This window comes from Schistocerca gregaria, chromosome 6 (assembly GCF_023897955.1).
Source record: "Schistocerca gregaria isolate iqSchGreg1 chromosome 6, iqSchGreg1.2, whole genome shotgun sequence".
Classification (NCBI taxonomy): Eukaryota; Metazoa; Arthropoda; class Insecta; order Orthoptera; family Acrididae; genus Schistocerca; species Schistocerca gregaria.
Window position 1 is genome coordinate 190,561,738 of NC_064925.1, and position 22,698 is coordinate 190,584,435.

The 22,698-nt window shown below is 38.7% G+C and overlaps 1 protein-coding gene across 1 annotated transcript in view; it reads right to left on the bottom strand.

Annotated features, from left to right (window-relative positions):
• Nucleotides 1-1,346: 1,346 nt before the first annotated feature.
• Nucleotides 1,347-22,698, bottom strand: part of LOC126278799 (neural-cadherin-like) — a 232,353-nt gene continuing 211,001 nt past the window's right edge. The window contains exons 25-26 of the mRNA XM_049979072.1: nucleotides 7,565-7,723; nucleotides 1,347-1,429 (exon numbers count right to left, since the gene is read on the bottom strand). Of these exons, the coding sequence (XP_049835029.1) occupies nucleotides 1,347-1,429; nucleotides 7,565-7,723 (242 nt within the window). The remainder of the gene's footprint in view (nucleotides 1,430-7,564; nucleotides 7,724-22,698) is intronic.

Here is a 22,698-nt window from a genome sequence, read left to right on the forward strand (position 1 = left end):
GTGGATGGTGCCAGAGGTGGTGGAAAGGTGATTGTGGGGGAGGGGGGTGTGTGTGGAGGGGCTGGATGCATTGGTGCCATCTGACATCGCTACACAAACAGAATAGCTGGCACCGTATTACTGCCAAATGATATGGCGTCACTGCACAGAAGGCGCTGGTCATCAGGAGTTCCCTCTGATGGGGCCACACATATAGTAAGTGTGCTACTGGCTTGGCTCAGCTGGTAATATCATGGGCATTATTTGTCATAGGTGGAACTTCGATACTGCATGGCTGGAAGTGGCATTAGAATACAGACTTCATCACTTGCACTGCTTCCAATGATGAGACTCCTGTCTATTTTTCAAGGTGAAACTAGTCTTTACAAAACTTATTTAGATTTTTCTTTATTTCCTTAAACACTTCAAATGATAGGGTGGTTTCTTCAACAACAGTAATAATAATAATAATAATAATAATAATAATAATAATAATAATAATAATAATAATCAATAATTCTGTGGCTGACTCCTTTCTCCATTACTGTCCAAACTGAAATAGTTATACATATGCTACAGTTTCAAAATAAATGAACTGTTAGACTACAGTGTCCCCTCTTTTCCCTGCTGTGTCTGCTAAAAATACTAACTGCAGAAATGTTACCTGCAAACAGAAAAGTGAGGAAATAATTTCACAGTTGTTCTGCCAGAATATTTAATGAGCAGTGACAGATGTCACAAAAGGAACTGTAAGTGCAGTGCCTTACAATTCATCTTTCACATATCTTGCACAGTTTAATGCATTTTTCATTCACTATACAAAGTGAAAAAGTTCAGTTATGTAGAAAATTTAGATTATTAACTGTAGATATTAAAATAAATCACAATACAAAAATATTAATTTCTTCACCTTGGTACAAATGATAAATTCTGCAGTATTGGGTGCATAATACATTACAATGCAATTACATATCATATCACAAGACCACTGAATTCTCATTTACAGTTGAAAGGCAGTGGCCTAAGAGGCTTCACAGGCACATTGTTCTACAAAATATATGAGTTTACATTAGTGGTCCACACTGTATCTTTTCAAATTATGTATGATAACACTTATTAAAATGTAAAAGTTATATGCCATCACAATACATCTTGTACATATGTAAAATTGTTGATATTTTATGCTTCTCACATAAGAAGCCTGGCAGGAAGTTTTTACAGAGTTAGAGTTTGAGGCACTTTATTCTGGAAACAGTGCACATGCTATAGTATGCTGCACTTTGATGTGGTCCTCACAGAGTTACAAGTAGAATTTTTGTTAAGTTCCATATCACTCATTGAAACATGCAAGTATCTTGTGATGGTCACTATGTTGATCTCCTGTCTTGTTCAGATTTGATTAATCCCATTTGAACCAAATACTTCAGATCTTGTTCTCTGTCTTCAGAACCTAAAAACATATTTGCAGGTAAAAGCAATTTGCAGTACACACAATCCATTATTGGAGAATATTTTCAATAATCAGTTAAATGTACATTCTTTTGATGGCTGTGTTTGGCTTTTAAATTTAAATATAATGTACAACAAATGTCAAAGTTAATGTGTGAAATCTATGGGACATACCATCAGACTTCAGCAGCATATCAGTTACACAATCCCATGGATGACATCATCAATAAATGTCAGAATTAGTACACAATCAGCTTAACAGGTCAAGCATTCAAATAAGTGAAAAGAATAATACACAGAATAAAATAAAATAAAATAAAATAAAGGATTTGTTAGATAACAATCAGTTTGGTTTTTGGTCAGTTAAAGGCACCAGGGGTGAGTTCTGGTGTAACGTTTCAAATTAAAACAAGCAAGAGGAAACAAGAAGAATGGAAGACAAAGAGAAAAATGCTTGATCAAAAAGGGCATAAGGTGAGGAAGCAGTCTTCCTCCCCTTCTGGTAAACCTGTACCTCAAAGAAGTGATGATGTAAATGAAAGAACAGTTTAGGAGCGAGACTAAAGTTAAGATAATTGGAGTATCAATGACAATAAGGACCTGAAAAAGTCACATCTGCTTTTAGTGAAATTGTGTTTTTTCATTTTTAATTACTTATTTATTTTTAAAACTTTAATCTAATTTTTTTAAAAATCTTGTCATGTTAGCTGCCTGAATACGAAGGCTTAGTGCTTGGGAACTGACTGAATAATTTATGTGGGAGCTTCTGGAATAGAATGTTTGCTTTTGCTACAACTTCAACTTTTTTTCCGAAATGCTCTTTGGCAGTTTTTTCTTTTCATTGTATTTGACCTTTCAACAAAAGATTGTTGCTGTTGAGATGCAGCACCACTTTCATCGCTCTGATTAAGGGGGTTTCTCAACATAATTTTTTCCCTACCCAATTTGATAATTACAAAATCTGCAGAGCATCGATTTCAACCTATCATGAGCATTCATAGCTGTGCAACCCATACTTCACAGAGTTACTTAGAGACTTGATTAGGTACTTTTGTATAAGTAAGACTGAAAAAACTCTGTTTGCACATATGGAAAGAGTTTTGATATGCTTGAAATACATTGGCAGTTTTTGTTTTCTGGTCTCATTATAATAACTGTAATTGTAAATGTCCTGTGACTAGGGCCTCCCGTCAGATAGACCGTTCGCCTGGCGCAAGTCTTTTGATTTGACACCACTTCAGCGACTTGTGCATCGATGAGGATGAAATGATGATGATTAGGACAACACAACACCCAGTCCCCGAGTGGAGAAAATCTCTGACCCAGCTGGGAATTGAACCCGGGCCTGCAGGATTGACATTCTGTCGCACTGACCACTCAGCTACTGGGGGCAGATTCTCACTACAGTGCAGAGAGTGGACACTGTAAACTTGTAGTTGGTCACAAGCATAATAAATTTTGAATTCTGACAACCAGAGGACTGAAGAGGAATGTGGGCAAAGAAGCCAGCCTTCACCCATGTTCCTTGTTTCTGCAAAAGGAGATCTTGTCAGATGGTCAAAGGGATTGTCAATACATTCTTGTGTTTCATGGTCAACAAATAATCAAACTTTATGAAGCAATAGGATTGGTTTCTTCATTCACCTTACAAAAAGGGGAAAAAAAAAACAATGAGCAATGCATAATGCAAAAGATTCAGTAATGGCTACCACACAATTGTTGCTGATGTTGACAGTGTCATAAATGAGGTAGTTCAGTTCCGACCTCTACCAGTAATTGATTCAATCACAGTCAAAACCCCTGCCACCTAAAACTGTCACATTAAAATATATGTGTTAAATCAAATTTCAAACTTTAATTAGCAGACAAATGTTCGAGTTTCTTTATTCTAAGATACTAGGTCCCACAGTTGAGTCCTAAATCACATTACGTGACATATATCTTACATAGAGCATTCAACCACCCAAAATTGGAGTAACATCAGAGCATCAAGCAGACTGGTGCATTATTGTGTTCATGCACTTTTTATTCCACAAACACATTCTTTAGGCATGTTACCTTTTCCAACTAGGCTTCATTAAATGATTTGAGATACCAGTAACTGACAACTGAGTACATTTTCAGTATTTATAAGCAGAAAATAAAACTGTTTCAAACTATCTCTGATAAAATAGACAAATCAAAAAAGGACTTGCATCACCTCAGTTCTGAGAGTTCCAGAACCCGTACAGAAAATTGGAACAAAGATCAACATAAATGATGCTCATGAAAACCACACATTGCGTGTTGTACCACCATACAGTGTGACCTCCAGAGGTTGTAGTCCAGATTTATGTATAAGCCAGTACCTCTAACACCCAGTAGCATGTCCACTTGCATTGATGCATGCCTATATTTGTCATGGCATACTATCCACAAATTCACCATGCACTGTTGGTCCAGATTGTCCTACTCCTCAATGGCGATTTCATGAAGATCCCTCCATCGTCCATAAACAGCCCTTTCCAATCTATCCCAGACATGTTCAATAGGGTTCATGTCTGAAGAACATGCTGACCACTCCAGTTGAGCAATGCCATTATCCTAAAGGAAGTCATTCACAAGATGTGCATGATGGGGGCATGAATTGTTGTCCAATATGCTGTTGATATGGTTGTACTGTCGGTCAGCAAATGGCATTCACATATTGTACAGCCATTACGGCACCTTCCATGACCACCAGCAGAGTACATTGGCCCCACATAATGCCATCCCAAAACCACAGGGGACCTCAACCTGGCTGCACTTGTTGGACAGTGAGTCTAAGGCATTTAGCCTGACCAGATTGCTTCCAAACACATCTCCAATGACTGTCTGATTGAAGGCATATGTGACACTCATCAGCTAAGAGAATGTGATGCCAATCCTGAGTGGTCCATTTGGCATGTTGTTGGGTCCATCTTTACAATGCTGCATGGTGTCATGGTTGCAAAAATGGACCTCGCAATGGACATCAGGAGTGGAGTTGCACATCATGCAGCCTATTGTGCACTGTTTGAGTCATAACACGACATCCTGTGGCTGCAAAAAAAAGCATTATTCAACATGGTGTCATTGCTGTCAGATTTCCAATTCGTAGCACTTATCCATTGCAGTAGTAGCCTTTGGGTGACCTGAACGAGGCTTGTCATTGAGAGTTCCTGTCTCTCTGTATCTCCTCCATGTCTGGACAGGATTGCTTTGGTCCACTCTGAGACACCTGGACACTTCCCTTTTTGAGAGCCTTTCTTGCAAAAAGTAACAATGTGGACATGATCAAACCTCAGTATTGACTGTCTAGGCATGGTTGAACTACAGACAACATGAGCCATGCATCTCCTTCCTGGTGGAATGACTGGAACTGATTGGCTTTCAGACACCCTCCTTCTAATAGGTGCTGCTCATGCACAGTTGTTTACATCTTTGGGTTGGTTTAGTGATATCTCTGAACAGTCAAAGGGACTGTCTGTGATACAATATCCACAGTCAATGTCTGTCTTGAGGAGCTCTGGGAACTGAGGTGATGCAAAACTTTTTTTGATGTGTGTAGTTCACCTGGGTGGAATTTGCTATGAAATAGCAGTTGTTAGGTAATTTTGCTTTCTGAGGCAGGATTTGCAACTGTATTTGCATTTATCACAAACTGTAAACTTTTAAGATATCTGGTGATAACATTCACTGATGACATTGCTGTCCTCATTGAAACTCAGGAAGCTGTATACAATCTGCTGAATGGAATGAGAAGTCTAGTGCTCACATGATATGCATTATATGGAGGAAAAAAAGGAAAGTAATGTGGAGTAGCATAAATAAGATTGATGATAACATTACATCCAAATTAGGATCTGTGTACTAAACACTGAAAAGGAATTCTCTACCCTTGGAAGCAACATAATGGTTGGCAGATGAAGCAAGGAGGCTAAAAAATCAGGTGTAAAAATAAATCTACAAGAATGAAATATAGGCCTTGACTTGAGGAATAAATTTCTGAGAATGTACATCTGGAGCTCCGTAACATACAGATGTAAATTTTGTGCTGGAGAAAAACCAGAAAAGAAGATAACAGATCCATTTCTACAGTATGAAAAGAGCACTTTGAGGATAACTGAATTATTTGTGATGTGGTGTTACAGAATGGTACTGAAATTTAAATGGGCTGGTAAGTTAAGAAATTGGGAGGGTGCTCTCTGAATCAGTAAGGTAAGGAGTATGTGGAAAACACTAAGAAAAAGAACATACAGAATGTTGAAACTGTCTTAAGGCAACAGAGAATATCTTCTATGGCTGCTCTTAGATGAAGAGGTGAGCACAGTAGGAGAGAGAGAGTTATGGTGGGTCACATTAAATCAGTCAAGAATGATGCATAAAATAATAAAAGGAGAATGTATCCAAGAAAACAAAAAAGTTATGAGGCAGAGATGCTGGCCAGTACTACACATTAAATGTGTCAATTGGCAGTACAAAATATTATGCCTCCTGAAGGCAATGACCAGCAGTTTTTCCTCCATTTCTTGTAATTACACAGTCCAGTCATATTATTGTGACCACCATATACATTCAGTGTCAATGTGCCATAACCACCCTCAGATGGCAGGTGGCGGCATAGGCTGCAAAGAACATGTAAAGTGTGTTGAGGGGACACGGAAGACAGTGCTGTCTTTTTCGTATTGGGGAAACGGTGTGATTTACCTAATGTCCAAAAGGATATGATCATTGGCTCTCAGGATTAGCATGGAAGCATTTCTGAAATAACTAAGTTTGTAAACTATTTGCATGCTGCTGTGATCAAAGCATACCATGCATGGCAAGATGATGATATCCAAAATTGGTGTGGGACAACTTTGGTGCACCACGGGCCATAGATGATGAGTGAACATTGTCTGTGGAGGGTATATTTGCCAACGCACCTGTTGCACAACTGATTACTGGGATGAACCAAGGGGCAACCAATAGCTTCTCCTCAGTGGCAATTCAGAAAACGTTGCTGCATATGGCCATCCGCAGCAGGTGCCTGTTTTGCGTACCCAGGTTGACTACTGTTTGTAGTTGACAAATGCTGGAATTTGCAGTCAAAAACTGGAACTGGATGTCCACTGACAGAGGTAGCCTTTTCAGATGAATAAGTTTTATGATTCATCAGACAGGTTGTGTGTACAGCATGAAACATCTGAAAGCAAACACCCTGCAAGAACTGTCAAAGGGCCGAGGCCGAAGGGCATTCCTTGGGTGATCTTGTCATTCTGGAAGGTACAATGGATCAACGCAAATATGCCCCCACCCTTGGGGACCATGTCTAATACTACATGTAGTTTGTTTTTTTCTCAGCTCAGTGGCATCTACCAGCAGGACAATGCAATTAATCACTAAGCTTGCAGCATACATGTGTGGTTCAAAGAGCACCATGATGAGTTTACCGTACTCCCCTGGCCACCAGACTCCACAGATTTAAACTCAATCAAGAATCTGTCTGAATCGGGCTGTTCATGCAATGAATTCTCAGCCAAGAAACAGCTGACCATGGCAGTGGAGTCAGCATGGCTCCATATTCCTGTTGGTACTACCCATAACTTTGCTGACTCTCATCCTTCACATCTTTGCAGTGCTCTGCACTGCACAAGGTGGTTAGTCAGGCGTTTGAAAGCAGATTACATTAGTGGGACTGGCTGGTGTGTATACATGTAAAACGACAATAAAACCTGTGTTCAGAACGGATGAATGAAAACTCTGATAGGGATGAGATAAGGCAAATGTTGCTCAGAACTCCAAATGAAGAAGTATTCAGAAAGGATATGTATCTGAGAACTCCATGTCAAGAGAGAGGTAGTGCAATAAGGTGGAAGTGATACCAAACTACATTTGTTATTAAATTTAATAGCTTTGATGCAAAGAATGGATAAATTAGAGATAATAGCTACACATTAAAAGTGAATGTAAAGTATATAACTAAAAGATAAAGTTAGGAAATAAACAAAGAACAAACTTATTTCTGGAGAGGACAGAGGATAACAAGCAAAGCACAAAGTTGTACTCACTACTTCTTGAGTGTTACGAATGGTTTAGGCATTCTGTTTCTATCTTCAGAAGGTTAAAGTCTTGGTGCTAGAAATTAAATAATTACCTGTACATAAAGATGACAGAGAGCTTGATCCACTCCTGCTGCCTTCACAGAAATAGATATGTATGTCATCGTTAGTTTTCATATGTACTTCAGCATCAGTTTTATCTTTGTATTTGTTTATAATGCTTCTTAGTGTCCTTTCATGGTTTTGTTGTAGATCTGAGTATGGAAAAGATACATAAAGAAAATGTGTTACATATAACCACATGTGCATAAACACAATAGATTTCTGGGTATAAACAAAAGAAATCAAAGATTAGAACATAAGAGAAATAAACAGTGAGATACAAACCCAGACAAAAGAATAAAAACAAATACAAAGGGAACAAGTGAAGGAATATGCACAGAGAAAGATAATTTGTCATTATAAAACATACAGACAGTTTCAAAAACACAGGTACATGAGGAGAATGGGTAGTCACAATGAAGAATGGAAGCTCAGTACGTGGAGGTAGCCTATAAAATAAACTTATAGTACTGAAAAACAGAGAAAGGAAAGCAAAAAAAAGGCAAAATATTATCAAGGCCTTGGTAAAAAAGTGTAAGGATTAAGGAATTATGAAAAGATATGGATGGAGGTAGAATGAACAAAACAGAGGAATATTAGCAATAGCGAGAAAGGGGATGGAATGAAACAAAGGATAACCAACTCAGGGAGAAAGTATTAGTGTAAATTATAACATGGCTGAACATTGAGTCTACAAATGCTTATAGTGAAGAACAGTGAACAATTTTAAAAGTAATTTTCTTATGAGTAATATGTTACACACACGTTTTATTTTCAAAAACTGTTTCATACAAACTATTAATAATTTGCATCATTTTTCATTTTATTTTACTGTTTTGTAAGAGCACAAGAAAACAAACATGATTATTTTTCTAGTATTTCAAAGTGGTAACAAGTAGCAACAAATGGAAGTTTCATATTATTGTTAAATACACAATTCCATACAATTTGCAGTAAGATAATGAACATTGATTCGAGATGTGAGAGAATTAAGTGGGAATAAACTTATACCAGTGAACTTTTGGCTCTAACTCACACAATTATTTAAAACAAAATAATAATTTTTACAAGACTCTAGTTTCTTGCACATATTTGTTAACATTTTATTTGTTTATGTTACATTAATTAGTTTACTAGCATTGTGTTATTTATTTTCTGTACTGTACTGTTATTGACTGAACAGTTTTTTATTTTTTATCTTATGTAGTTCATGTACTATGTAATAATATTTGAAATAATCTGTAAAATGTATTTTCATGGATCACTTGCTAATGGGACATTCAGAATTTGAATCATCATCATTTAAGACTGATTATGCCTTTCAGCATTCAGTCTGAAGCATAGCCCCCTTATAAAATTCCTCCATTGTCCCCTATTCAGTGTTAACATTGGTGCCTCTTCTGATGTTAAACCTATTACTTCAAAATCATTCTTAACCGAATCCAGGTACCTTCTCCTTGGTCTGCCCCGCCTCCTCCTACCCTCTACTACTGAACCCATGAGTCTCTTGGGTAACCTTGCTTCTCCCATGCGTGTAACATGACCCCACCATCTAAGCCTGTTTGCCCTGACTGCTACATCTATTGAATTCATTCCCAGTTTTTCTTTGATTTCCTCATTGTGGACACCCTCCTGCCATTGTTCCCATCTGCTAGTACCTGCAATCATCCTAGCTACTTTCATATCCGTAACCTCAACCTTGTTGATAAGGTAACCTGAATCCACCCAGCTTGGTCGAAAGATTGAACGGTGCACAGATAACTTAGTCTTGGTACTGACTTCCTTCTTGCAGAAGAGAGTAGATTGTAGCTGAGCGCTCACTGCATTAGCTTTGCTGCACCTTGCTTTCATTTCTTTCACTATGTTGCCATCCTGTGAGAATATGCATCCTAAGTACTTGAAACTGTCCACCTGTTCTAACTTTGTTCCTCCTATTTGGCACTCAATCCGTTTATATTTCTTTCCCAATGGCATTACTTTCGTTTTGGAGATGCTAATCTTCATACCATAGTCCTTACATTTCTGATCTAGCTCTGAAATATTACTTTGCAAACTTTTAATTGAATTTGCCATCACAACTAAGTCATCCGCATATGCAAGACTGCTTATCTTGTGTTCACATATCTTAATCTCACCCAGCCAGTCTATTGTTTTCAACATATGATCCATAAATAATATGAACAACAGTGGAGACAGGTTGCAGCCTTGTCTTACCCCTGAAACTACTCTGAACCATGAACTCAATTAACCGTCAACTCTAGCTGCTGCCTGACTATCCATGTAGAGACCTTTAATTGCTTCCAAAAGTTTGCCTCCTATTCCATAATCTCGTAGAACAGGCAATAACTTCCTCCTAGGGACCCAGTCATATGCCTTTTCTAGATCTATAAAGCATAGATACAGTTCCCTGTTCCACTCATAACACTTCTCCATCGTTTGTCGTAAACTAAAGATCTGGTCCTGACAACCTCTAAGAGGCCTAAACCCACACTGATTTTCATCCAATTGGTCCTCAACTAATACTCGCACTTTCCTTTCAACAATACCTGAGAAGATTTTACCCACAACTCTGATTAAAGAGATACCTCTGTAGTTGTTACAATCTTTTCTGTTTCTATGTTTAAAGATTGGTGTGATTACTGCTTTTGTCCAGTCTGATGGAACCTGTCCCGACTCTCAGGCCATTTCAATTATCCTGTGTAGCCATATAAGACCTGACGTTCCATTGTATTTGATGAGTTCCGACTTAATTTCATCCACCCCAGCTGCTTTATTGCACTGCAATGTACTGACCATTTTCTCCACTTCCTCAAATGTGATCCTATTTCCATCATCATTGCTATCCCATTCTACCTCGAAATCTGAAACATTGCTGATCGTATTTTTACCTACATTGAGCAACTCTTCAAAATATTCCCTCCATCTGCCCAAGGCATCCACAGGATTCACCAGCAGTTTTCCTGACCTGTCCAAAATACTTGTCACTTCCTTCTTACGTCCCTTTCGAAGACTGCTAATTATGCTTCAGAATGGTTTTCCAGCAGCTTGACCCAAGGTCTCCAACCTGTTTCCAAAGTCTTCCGAAGATTTCTTCTTGGATGCTGTAATTATCTGTTTGGCTTTGTTTCTTTCTTCAACATAACTTTCTCTGTCTACCTGAGTTCTAGTATGTAGCCATTTTTGATACGCCTTCTTTTTCCTGTTACAGGCTGTCTTGACTGTGTCATTCCACCAAGCTGTTTGCTTCATCCTACTTTTACACACTACTGTTACCAGACATTCTTTATCCACTTCTAGTACTGTGTCCATGTACCTTGTCCATTCCTTTTCCAATGACTGTAATTCACTACATTCAACTAACTGGTACCTTTCTGAGATCGCTGTTATGTACTTGTACCTGATTTCCTTATCCTGAAGTTTCTCCACTCTTATCCTCCTACATATGGACCTGACCTCCTGCGCTTTCGGCCTCACAATCCCAATTTCACTGCAGATTAAATAATGATCAGTGTCATCGAAGAATCCCATGAATACACGTGTGTCCCTCACAGCCTTCCTGAATTCCTGATCTGTTATTATATAGTCAATGACAGATCTGGTTCCACTGCTTTCCCAAGTATACCGGTGAATGTTCTTATGTTTAAAAAAGGAGTTTGTGATTACTAAGCCCATACTGGCACAGAAATCCAAGAGTTGTTTCCTGTTCCTGTTGGCCTCCATATCCTCTCCAGATTTACCCATAACCTTTTCATACCCTTCTGTTCAATTTCCAATCCTGGCATTAAAATCACCCGTCAGCAGAACACTGTCCTTGTCATTTACTCTAACAACTACATCACTGAGTGCCTCATAAAAACTATCCATCTTATCTTGGTCTGTCCCTTCACAATGTGAATATACTGACACAATCCTAATTGTCTTGCCAGACACTGTCAAATCTATCCACATCATTCGTTCGTTTACATACCTTACTGCAAATACGCTGGGTTCCATTTCTTTCCTGATGTAAAGCCCTACACCCCATTGTGCTATTCCTGCTTTGACTCCTGACAGGTAGACCTTGTATTCTCCCACTTCCTCTTCTTTCTCACCCCTTACCCGAATGTCACTAACAGCTAAAACGTCCAGCCCCATCTTACTTGCAGCCTCTGCCAGCTCTACCTTCTTCTCAGGGTAGCCCCCATTGATATTAATAGCTCCCCATCTCATTACCATTTGTTTGCCAAGTCGTGTCTTAGGAGTCCCTGGTTTGTCAGTTAGAGGTGGGACTCCGTTACCTCCAAAGGTCCGAGGCATTTTGCTCTGATTGTTGCCAGCATCATATTTAAAGTATCGGGGAAGCAGGTTGCTAACCTTATTTACCCCGAGTCCCATTGAGTTTTACCCCTAACGGTTGAGGGACTAACCGATGGATTTGGTAGTCTTTGCCGTATGAGCACAAAGGTGACCACGACTTGGAATATGCCCGAGATGCCCAGCCTTATTCCAAAATAACTGGTATCCCGACTGTCGGGACCCCTTACTTGGCCACTCACACATTTCCTGTGGTTCATGAACTAGGACATAACTACAGGAACCCACACCATGAACCACCAGAATTTGAAATTACAAATAAATAAAACTGAATGTCAACTTATGTGAATGTGTGGTCTCTGTTTTCTTGGACATGTCCAAAATAAAAGACAACATGTGGAATCCACAGCTGTGATGCATTATATGTAAATTGAGGGTGGATGAGGGAGAAAGAAAGGGAAAGGGAAGGGATTACTGATGTCAGCTGCATAGGGACATTATGTGGAATCAGCAGCAATGAGTGAAAATATGTACCAGACTGGGATTCAAACCTGGGATCTCCTGCTTACTAGGCAGATGCATTAACCACTGCGCCATCTGCAATACACTGTTATCACAACTGCATGGACTGTTTCAATGTGCCTCATGGCTGCATCACATTCCCATCGAGTACCACCTGTCTGCAGCCCTGTCCATTTCCTCCATGCTCTCTACTTTCAGTTTCTTGCAGGTTGTCGAGTGTACTTGTGCATTTGCACTGAAGAAAATGGATCCATTGCTGATCTAAGGGAATCAACTGTATGAATCCGTGGTGTTTGTCCTTTCGGACATATTCGAAAGAGCAGACACCATGCATTCATATAACTGATTCACCTCAATTGGTAATGAACACACCATTTTGAGTGCAGATTCACATGTATGTCCAATGACCTGGAGGAAACTGAGAGTAGTTAGCATGGAGGAAATTTACTGGGACTGGAGATAGGTGGTGCTTGCTGTCAATGTGGGTCAGCCATGAGGTGTGCCAAGATAGTCTGTGCAGTTGTGTCCCAGATGGGGCAGTAGTTAATGCATCTGCCTTGTAAGCAGGAGATACTAGGCTTGAATCCCAGTCCAGTACACATTTACACTCATCATCACTGAAACCATGTAATGTCCCAAAGCAGCTGACATTGGTTATCCCTTCCCTTTCCATGCCTTTCTCCCCCTCCGCCTTCAGTTTACATATAATGAATGTCATCTTGTCAATTTGCATTGTTGTTATAAAATAGCATCTGTTTCATAGTCTGCCCACATAGCTATGTGGTCTGTGTGTCCAACTGCCATGCAGTGGGCCCCAGTTTGATTCTCACTGGGTCAGAGATGTTTTCTGCTCAGGGACTTGGTGTTGTGTGGTCCTTATCCTCATTTCATCATCATACACATGCAAGTACCCAATCATTTCATCTATTTGATACACAAAAATTAGTTCTTTAATTATAGTAACACACTAAGGAAAAGTTCTTGACATGGCTGCTCAAACCACTATAAATACAAGGACGTGCTTAAAAGAAATATCTCTGAATTTTTTATATGAAAACTCAAAAGTTTTTTTAAACAAAAAAATTTTGTTAATGTTCTAGACAATATGAAATTTCCTGGCAGATTTAAACTGTGTTCCGGACCAAGATGCAAACTCGGGACCTTTGCCTCTCACAGGCAAGTGTTCTATCAACTGAGCTACCCAAGCACAACTCACAACCCACCCTCACAGCAAAGGTCCTGAGTTCGAGTCTTGGTCTGGCATACAGTTTTAATCTGCCCGAAGTTTCATACCAGTGCACACTCTACCACAGAGTAAAAATTTCACTCTGGAAACGTCCCACAAGCTGTGGCTGAGCCATGTCTCTGCGATGTCCTTTCTTCCAGGGGTGCTAGCTCTGCAAGGAATGCAGGAGACCCTCCGCAAAGTTTGGAAGGTGGGAGATGAGGTACTGGTGGAATTAAAGCTTTGGGGGCGGGTTGTGAGGTGTGCTTGGGTAACTCAGGTGGTAGAGCACTTTCCCATGAAAGGCAAAGGTCCTGAGTTCGAGTCCTGGTCTGACACACAGTTTTTATCTGCCAGGAAATTTCATATCAGCGCACACTCCACTGCAGAGTGAAAATTTCATTCTGGAATATTCTACACATTTATTCTACCATGTCTGCATATCTGTAGATGTGCCATGTATAATGTGACTACATTGGTGTGTGAAAAACAGCATGTTGTCATTGAGTTTTGAACTCAAAGATTTCATCCACATGGAGTATCCCTCCTTCAGAATGACAATGCCAGTCAACACACAAGCGCTGCAACGTCTGCAATAACTTGATGCCTTGAGTAACTGACATACAGCCCTGTCTGATTTTTGTATGTTTACAAAACTTAAAAAACAGCTTCAAGGACATCACTCTGATAGTGATGAAGCAGTACATTCAGAAGTGAGGTTTTGGCTCTGTCAATAGTCACATCCTGCAGTGATGGTATCAACAAATGGTCTCTAATTGGGAGATATGTGTTAATTGCCAGGGTGACTATGTTGAGAAATAAATACGTAGACATGAAGAATAAAGGTGTAAATTGCTAATAACATTTGTTCCACTTAAAAAGCTTTAACAGTTTTCACACCAAAAATTCAGAAGGATTATTTTTCGGCATGCCCTTGTACCTATCTCTCTCACAAATGGTGTGAGATTTTAATGAATATACACTGAAGAAAGCCTCTCCTGAAAGCATATGTCTTGAATGTGGCCTTGTACAAAACTAAAACATAGAGGATAAATAGTTCCAACAACAAGAGAACCGAAGCTTTTGAAATGAGGTGTGCTGAATATTAGAAAGTTTGATGGGGTAATTTATAGGAAGGTACTAAGTCAAACATGATATAAAACGAAAATTTTGGCATTGCTTGACTAAAATAATGGGTTTGTTGATAGTATCAAGAAATTGTTACTCTGGCTGTGAACGGAAGTGTAGGGATAAAAATTGTATAATAGAGACCAAGGCTTGACTGCAGGATCTCTTAATGTGGGCAGTATGTAAACAGGTGAAGTTAATGTACATTGTAGTTGTTGTGCAAAGATTAAGAGGGTTGTACAAAAAGGTCAAGCTGAGGAGTTGTATCAAACCAGTTTTGGAGAGTAGACCAGAACAACAACAACAACAACAGCGTTATTGGAATTAATGTCAGGAATATCAGTATTTCCCATTGCTATATAAGTTTGCAGACTTCATGGCAGTTGTCACTGAAGGAAAAATCTTCTTCATTGTTAGATCACTTCATGTTCCTATTCAATTTGATCTTGTACAGTCAACATTTTAACACCACTGCGACCGAGTGAGGTGGTGCAGTGTTTAGCACACTGGACTCGCATTTGGGAGGACAACTGTTCAATCCCACATCCGGCCTTCCTGATTTAGGTTTTCCATGATTTCCCTAAACTGATCCAGGCAAATGCTGGGATGGTTCCTTTGAAAGGGCATGGCTGACTTCCTTCCCCATCCTTCCCTATTCCTATGAGACCGATGACCTTGCAGTTTGGTCTCTTCCCCCCAAAACAACCCAACCCAACACCACTGGATGGATCTTAAAGATCTTTTGTTCCTGATTAGCTGAACACTGTCAAAGACCACTGCCATTTTCACTTGTAAAAGAAGGTATTCCTGCACTTATTCTGAAGAAATGGGGTTACTGGCTAAAATTCTTTCAGCTACTATTAATATGTAACTGTCATTGGATAGATAGCAAAGTAGGCTGAGCAAGAGAGTAGGAATGTTTATCAAAATATTATTATCATGCTGTAGCATTTGCTTTCTGGTTGATGTTTGTAACCCTCACACACCATGGCTGATTATTTACTTCCTTGGTTAGGAGAATCCACAAAGGTAAAAGCCTATAGTTTTCTCCTACATTGAAATTATATTCACCTTTGTAAATTTCTCAGATTTTCCTTGATAAATGTTGCTTTACTGAGCTAGCACATGTACACTGTTGATATTAACGCCCTTTGCTGCAGTTCTCCTGATATTCTGTCACCATTCTTTTCATAATTGGTTTTAACAATGTACATAAAGACTGACTGCTTCCACACACACACACACACATACACACACACACACACACACAAACGCACATGCAAGTATATCTCATGCACACACAACCGCGACTGCCATCTCCAGCATCTCAGGTCAGATCATGTGAGATGTAAGCAGCAATCTGGAGGGGTTGGGGAAGGGGAAGGGAAGGGATACTGGTGTACAGACCACTACTATCCCTTCCCCTTCCCCACCCCTCCAGATTGCTGCTTGCATCCCACATGATTTTGATCTCCAGTCTAAGATGCTGGAGTTGGTGGTAAGGTATGTGTTTGATTTGTCTTCTTTACAGTAAGTAGCAATCTGTCTCTTCCTACAATGTCGATATTCCTACCTGGAGTTTCCACACTTTGTTTTAACCACATATGGTATTCACATTCTTTAATACATTGTGTTACTGCCTTCCTGTTTCACCCATATATACTTTTCAGCCACACATGACTCTCTATCTGTACAAGAGGTATTTTCAGAGAGTGAGTACCGTTGTTTTCTACCACCCCAGCAGCACTAATGTCACAGTTTTGCACATTCACATTCATCTCTCTGGATCACTGTCTTTCCACTGATGCCATTCTAGCCAAATTGTGTTCTGTTCATATTTGTTAGTGATCATTCAAAATGTTTAAGACAACCTCTGATCCTGTCAAATGTGAAGAGCATTCTGTAATATGGTTGTTGAATGTGAAGAATGCTAAGCCAGCTGAGGCTCACTGTCAGATTATACAGATTTATCGTGATAATATAATGACTCATGGGATCCTGATAGAGTGGCTGACACAATTAAAAGATAGATGAACCAAAGTTCATGACAAAGCATGGAGTGAGAGGCCTTCTGTAGTCCGTGATGGTTTGGTTGAGAAAGTGAATGAGAAAATTTATGAAAAAGATGGTTTATAAGTTTCCACAAATTTCAAAAACTGTTTTGCATGAGACTGTCACAAATAACTTAAATTTTTGCAAATTATGCTGCTGTTGAGTTCCAAAAATTCTTAAGGATTTCCATAAAATGAAGAGACTTGGCAGGGCTTTGACATTTCTTACCTGATACAAGATGAGGGAGATGAATTCTTAATCGGAATTGTGACCTGTGATGAAATGGGTCTGTCATGTCACTGCAGAATCAAAACAGCAGTTGATGGAGTGGGGCATTCATGATTCCCCAAAAAACAAAAATTCAAAACAAAATTGTCATTGCAAGAAATCATGAGACTGTTTTCTGAGACAGAGAGAGCTTCCTGCTTGTTGAGTTACTTCCCAGAGGTGAAACCATCATATGTTACAATTATGTGAAATATTGAGAAAACTTCAGTGTACAATTCAAAACAAAAGGTGTGGAGTGCTCAGTCAAGGCATTGTTTTGCCTCGTGACAACACACATCCACATTCTACTGGTATCACTTGCCTTCCACATCAGTGACAGTAACAACTAGGAATTGGAGTTGTTTCTTACATGAGAGATGAAAGGCCAGCAGCTATGTTGGTTTGTCAGAAGATAGGGCTTTCAAACAAAATATTATTAATTATGCTTGAACAATGTAGGAAAGAACAGATTGCTGCTTACCATGAAGAAGACATACCAAATTACAGACAGGCATAATTAAAAGACACTCACATAAAGCTGGTGGCCATAGCCTTCGTCAGCGAGAGAATTCTTTGGAACTTGGTTTACAGACCACATTTTTCAACACGGAGCAAATAACTTTTTCTGATGCAAAACAGACAAACCTGATTAGCTTCAAGCTGTGGAAGTCTATGAAATGGTGTGTGGCTGCAGAAAACTGTACATAGGTGAAAAAGACAAGACAGTAAGGTAACTATTAAAGAGCATGACTACCATGTGTGGTTGAAACAAAGTGTGTAACCTGTGGTCGTGAAACATTAGGAGGCTATGACCAAGAAATTATTTTAAACTATCTGTTGTGACAGTGCCAAGACATTTAACAGTGTCGCCACGACATTTAACAGTGTCGCCATGACAGTGCATGCAAACAGTGATAGAGGCAGTTGAGATTTACAAAGTGAAATGTGATTGCAATAAAGGAGATGGAAATAGACTTCCAGCTTCATGGATTCCTACAACCAAAGAAGTAAATACACAGATACAGTGTTCAAAGTACACAAACAATCACCAGGAAGTTATCACTCTGGCACAACAATAATATTTTGATTAACAGTCCCACTGTACTGTTTGGCCCATTTTTCTATCTATTCCATGACAGTGGCCCACCCATAATAGCCAAATAAATTTTATCTAATGACCCCACCTCTTTATCATAAGCATGGGAAGACCTCCTTCTATGGCAGGAAAACTTCCTTTTATAAGTGGATGCAACACTGGTTGCTGACAGTGTTCAACGAACCTGTAAAATAAGAAGGTCGTGGTGATGAAGCCAGTGCAGGTGTCAAAATGTTGAATAGTACAAGAAGAAATTGAGGAAGAACATGACATGTCCTGACAACCTTGAAGACTTCATATTAGTGTCAGAACAGTGAGATCTTCACAGTGGTCTTGGTGTAGTACAGTTAAAAGAGGAGTGAAAGCTAGAGGAATTATCAGATCTATATCTACAAACACTTCTACTAATACACAGTGTTAACTGCTGCCCATTCTGTCTCTGCTTTAAAGTCTAAGTTTGGCAACATACAATAAATCAAAAGAGAAGGATTTTCTTCTTGAAAGTTCCTGACAGTGCTGGACTAGAACTTGATGAGAAATCTAGCCTTTTGTGGTCAATGATGTCACAGACTGAGCTATACAGTCACAACACATTACCTGCTTTCACAGTTTCAATTCTGTCAGCAACCTCATACTTTCCCAAGTTTTAGTTTTTCAGAAATTTTCAAAGCTAAAAATTTGCTACCCTAGATCCAGATTTATCTTTGCTGTAGCTGAATAAAATGCTGATTACAGAGGACTGGAGCTTTAGTGAGAATTTGATTTATATGTTAGACAGAATATTCTGTCATTTGACATGGAATTAGTACAGAAATAAATTAAGCACAACTTTCATTCCTGTGACTGCCCATCTTGTCAGCTTGCTGCACACAAAAGTACCTGTATCCTCTGTTCTCATTTTTCATCCAACTCCTTAACTTTTTTTACGTATTCCAGAGATGTATTATTGTGGGAGCTATGAACTACCAATAATACAATACAGTTTAAAATTTCCTTCTCATATGTTATCATCTTTTTCCTGAGAAAATCAGTCAGCTCTGACACATATGAACCTGTTGTGTTTTATGAATTTTTCACTGCAGTATGTGGGCACTAGTTTTCTGTTATAAAGTTTTCCAGCTCATAATACTGGCATTTTTTCAGAGAGTAAAATAACAACTACACAATAAAGGATCAAAATAAAACAGGAAGATAAAATGTCCACTGGGTTCTGTCCATAAATTAAGCAATGAAACAATGGAAGATGCATGAATACTCTTGGTGTGGCTCAAATGGTTAACTTTGCTACTAGGGTACAGAAAAGCTCAGTATCAGTGTTTCACCGTCTCTTTATGGACACTGACAGAGAAAAGTGGACAGTATTTGTTAGAGATCTTTGTCTTTCTGGTTATTACTGTCAGTTAATAAAGCTAAAGACAGGCATGGTAAAATATAAAAAAATGCAGGACTCCAAAAGAATCTTCCCAGAGCATAAAATACATACATTTTCTTGGGAATTGTCAAATCACACCTGGGATGAAGAGTATATGAAAAATATTGTAAATGCTAAGTTTTCTAGATTGTGCACATTGTTTGAATTAAGCTTTTTGGAGACATTTCCAACAGCAGCCATAGAACATCCACAGGGATTAGCAAATACTGTAAATGACTATTTGTGTAGTACTGCAGAGACATTGCAACTAAATTTCCTAAAACACATGTTGCACCCACAGTGACTTACATGTCAAGTGTAATGATGTTGTATCCCACAACAGAGTTTTGCACAACAGAGCTGGAAAATTTTTCCCTGCCCCCATCTCAACCACATCAAAAGCAGTTAGTTTTCTTCTCTCATTTGCTGTTTTCTGTTCAGATTAACTCTTGCATGATATTTTGTCAGTTTATTGATCCAATAATATTATGTCTCCAGAGCTTGAAGTTAGGGAGGTAATACAGAAATTAGAATATAAGAGGTTAGCAAGCACAGATGAAGTTTCATTCTCTGTTCTGAAGGTGTGCATGGAGAGCACACAAGTCCAGTTAACAAACATAATAAATGGGTCCTTTAATTCAGGTATTTTTCAAGAGTACCCAAAGTACATGAGTTGTGCCCTCACTAAAGTAAGATAATTTGAACAGTACTGAAAACTACAAGCTAGTTTCACTACTATCTGCACCCTAAAAAAATTACTGAATCAATCATGAAAGACTAAAGAACTACATGAAAAAATACAACCCTTTTATCAAAGCACACTTTGGTTTCCAAAGTGGAAGAAGTACCATATTAGTGAATATAGAGTTCACGAAAGTTGTACTTGAAGCTCTACATAAGGATGACTGTGTTACTGGCATATTCATAGGCTTCTCCAAGACGTTTGGTACTGCTGACCATAAAATACTTCTAAACAAGCTTTACGTATAAGAGGAATAGCAAATGAGTGGTTCTAATCTTACCTGGAAAACAGGGTGCAAAAGTTAGAGATAGTTCTCACATCTACTGATGATACATATTTAATAAAACAACTGTCAGGTTAGAAAAAAATAAAAATTGATGTTCTTCAGGGTACTGTAAGGGTCTAATTCTGTTCTTAAACTACAAGGGCTATCCAGAAATTAGTAGACATTTTGAAATAAAAAATTGACAATATAGAAAAACCAAATTTTATTAAATGCATTTTAAAGGTACTCTCTTAAGCTATTTTTCTACGCAACCACCATTAAAACTGAGACACACATATCATATTTTGGCACACGTTTTTCAGTACCATCTCTGTAGAAATCTGCAGCCTGTAATTGCAACCACTGGTTTATACTGGCATGCAATTCAGCAACTGTATCAAAGTGTTTTGTAGCGAGCCATGTCTTCATTTCTGGAAAGAGGTAGTAGTTGTTCTGTTGTGTAGTGAGACATGTCTTCATTGATGGAAAGAGGTGGTAGTTGCTCAGTGTCAAATCTGGGCTGTATGGTGGACGATCAAGCACCTTCCATCCAAAACCTTTTGGAGCTCTCAGGTGCAATTGTCTGTATGTGGACATGTGTTTTCATGAAAAAACACAACTTTTATGCTAAATTGTCCTTGATGCTTGTTTCGTATCACCTGCCTTAACTTTACCAGCGTTTGGCAAATTTACATTGGTTTGAAGGTTTTTGCTAACAAAATCCTAACCACAGAATGCACTTCACAAGTGGCAGAATTTTCTATTGCAGCACATATTTTAACACATCACAGAAAGCAAAGCAGCAGAGAAACAGAACATAGACTATCACTGCTGGATGCATAATGAGTGTAGGAATGTTACAGCATAAAGATTGTGGCTGTAGCCCCACCCACTGTTGCAGTAGACAAAATGTCTGTTATCTTCTGGGTAGCCCTCGTATATCAATGACTTTTCAGACAATATAAGACATGGACAAAAGTTCCCTTCGCTATATCAAAGTCACTGATAAAACACATAAACTGCTATTAGAGAAAGCGCATGATACCCTGAAGGATGTTTATAATTGAGCAGTATATAGTACTTTAATGTTCCACTTAAAGGATACAAACATTCTGCACTTCATAGTAAAGAGGGAAAACGATTCTGTAGCATTAAGCACAGATGATAAATCTATAGATTGTGTATGAAGCACGAAGTTTTCAGGGATGAATTTTGATCATAAATTAATGAACAGACAAAGAAGCTGGCAAAAAGAATGTCATTAGCATGTTTTTTTTCTTAGGGATCTATCTAGAGTTTGTAACAGCCATTGACTTGTGGTGACATACTGTACCTACTTTCACTCAGTTCTTGGCTATAGGATTGTTTCTGGTGGTTGTTGGAACAAAACATGGACACAATTTTTAAACTGCAGAAAAGGCTGCAGGAATAACAACTAGAAATTGTAGGTGGGTTTCTTGTAAAAAAAAGCCTTACAAAACTAGGTACCTTCACTGCACCAAGTCTGTACACCTACCACTCTGTTGTATGTATCATGGAAAACATTCTACACATAATCATCGAACTAGTGCCAGTTTGGAGTTAAATTCACCAAGGAAAAATAAACAAGAGCTCAAAACAGCATTTTCTATGAGAAAATGAAATTATACAATAAATTGCAAAAGGAGATGAAAAATAATATTAAAATATAACTATTTAAAAAGGTAGCTAAAACATTTCTTATCAGTAATGCATGCTACACAATCAAAAATTTTGTAGAGGACTCAGAGTAGTGGTTAAGAATGAAAGGTGGTAACTACAACAACTTGGCACAGGACAAAGCTTTTACAAGAGAATCATGTACTAAGATCTGCAATGGATGATAGTGATGTCTTGTCATTCTTCTGAGTTCAGAGTCTCACTCATCATGGGGAAAGGCATGAAGATGTGCATGGGGTAAAATGGCATGTTTATGGGCCTGGTGTCAGTTTTATGAACAGAGTGGATTTAGTACAAGTGGTACAGCATGTTGCTCACAGTGCAGGAGTATATAGTGATGAAGAACCAATCAATGCTTACATTACAAGTTGTCTGGAGAATACTGTGTGTATGTCATAGCACTCTGTATAATAGGGACAGCCAAGCAC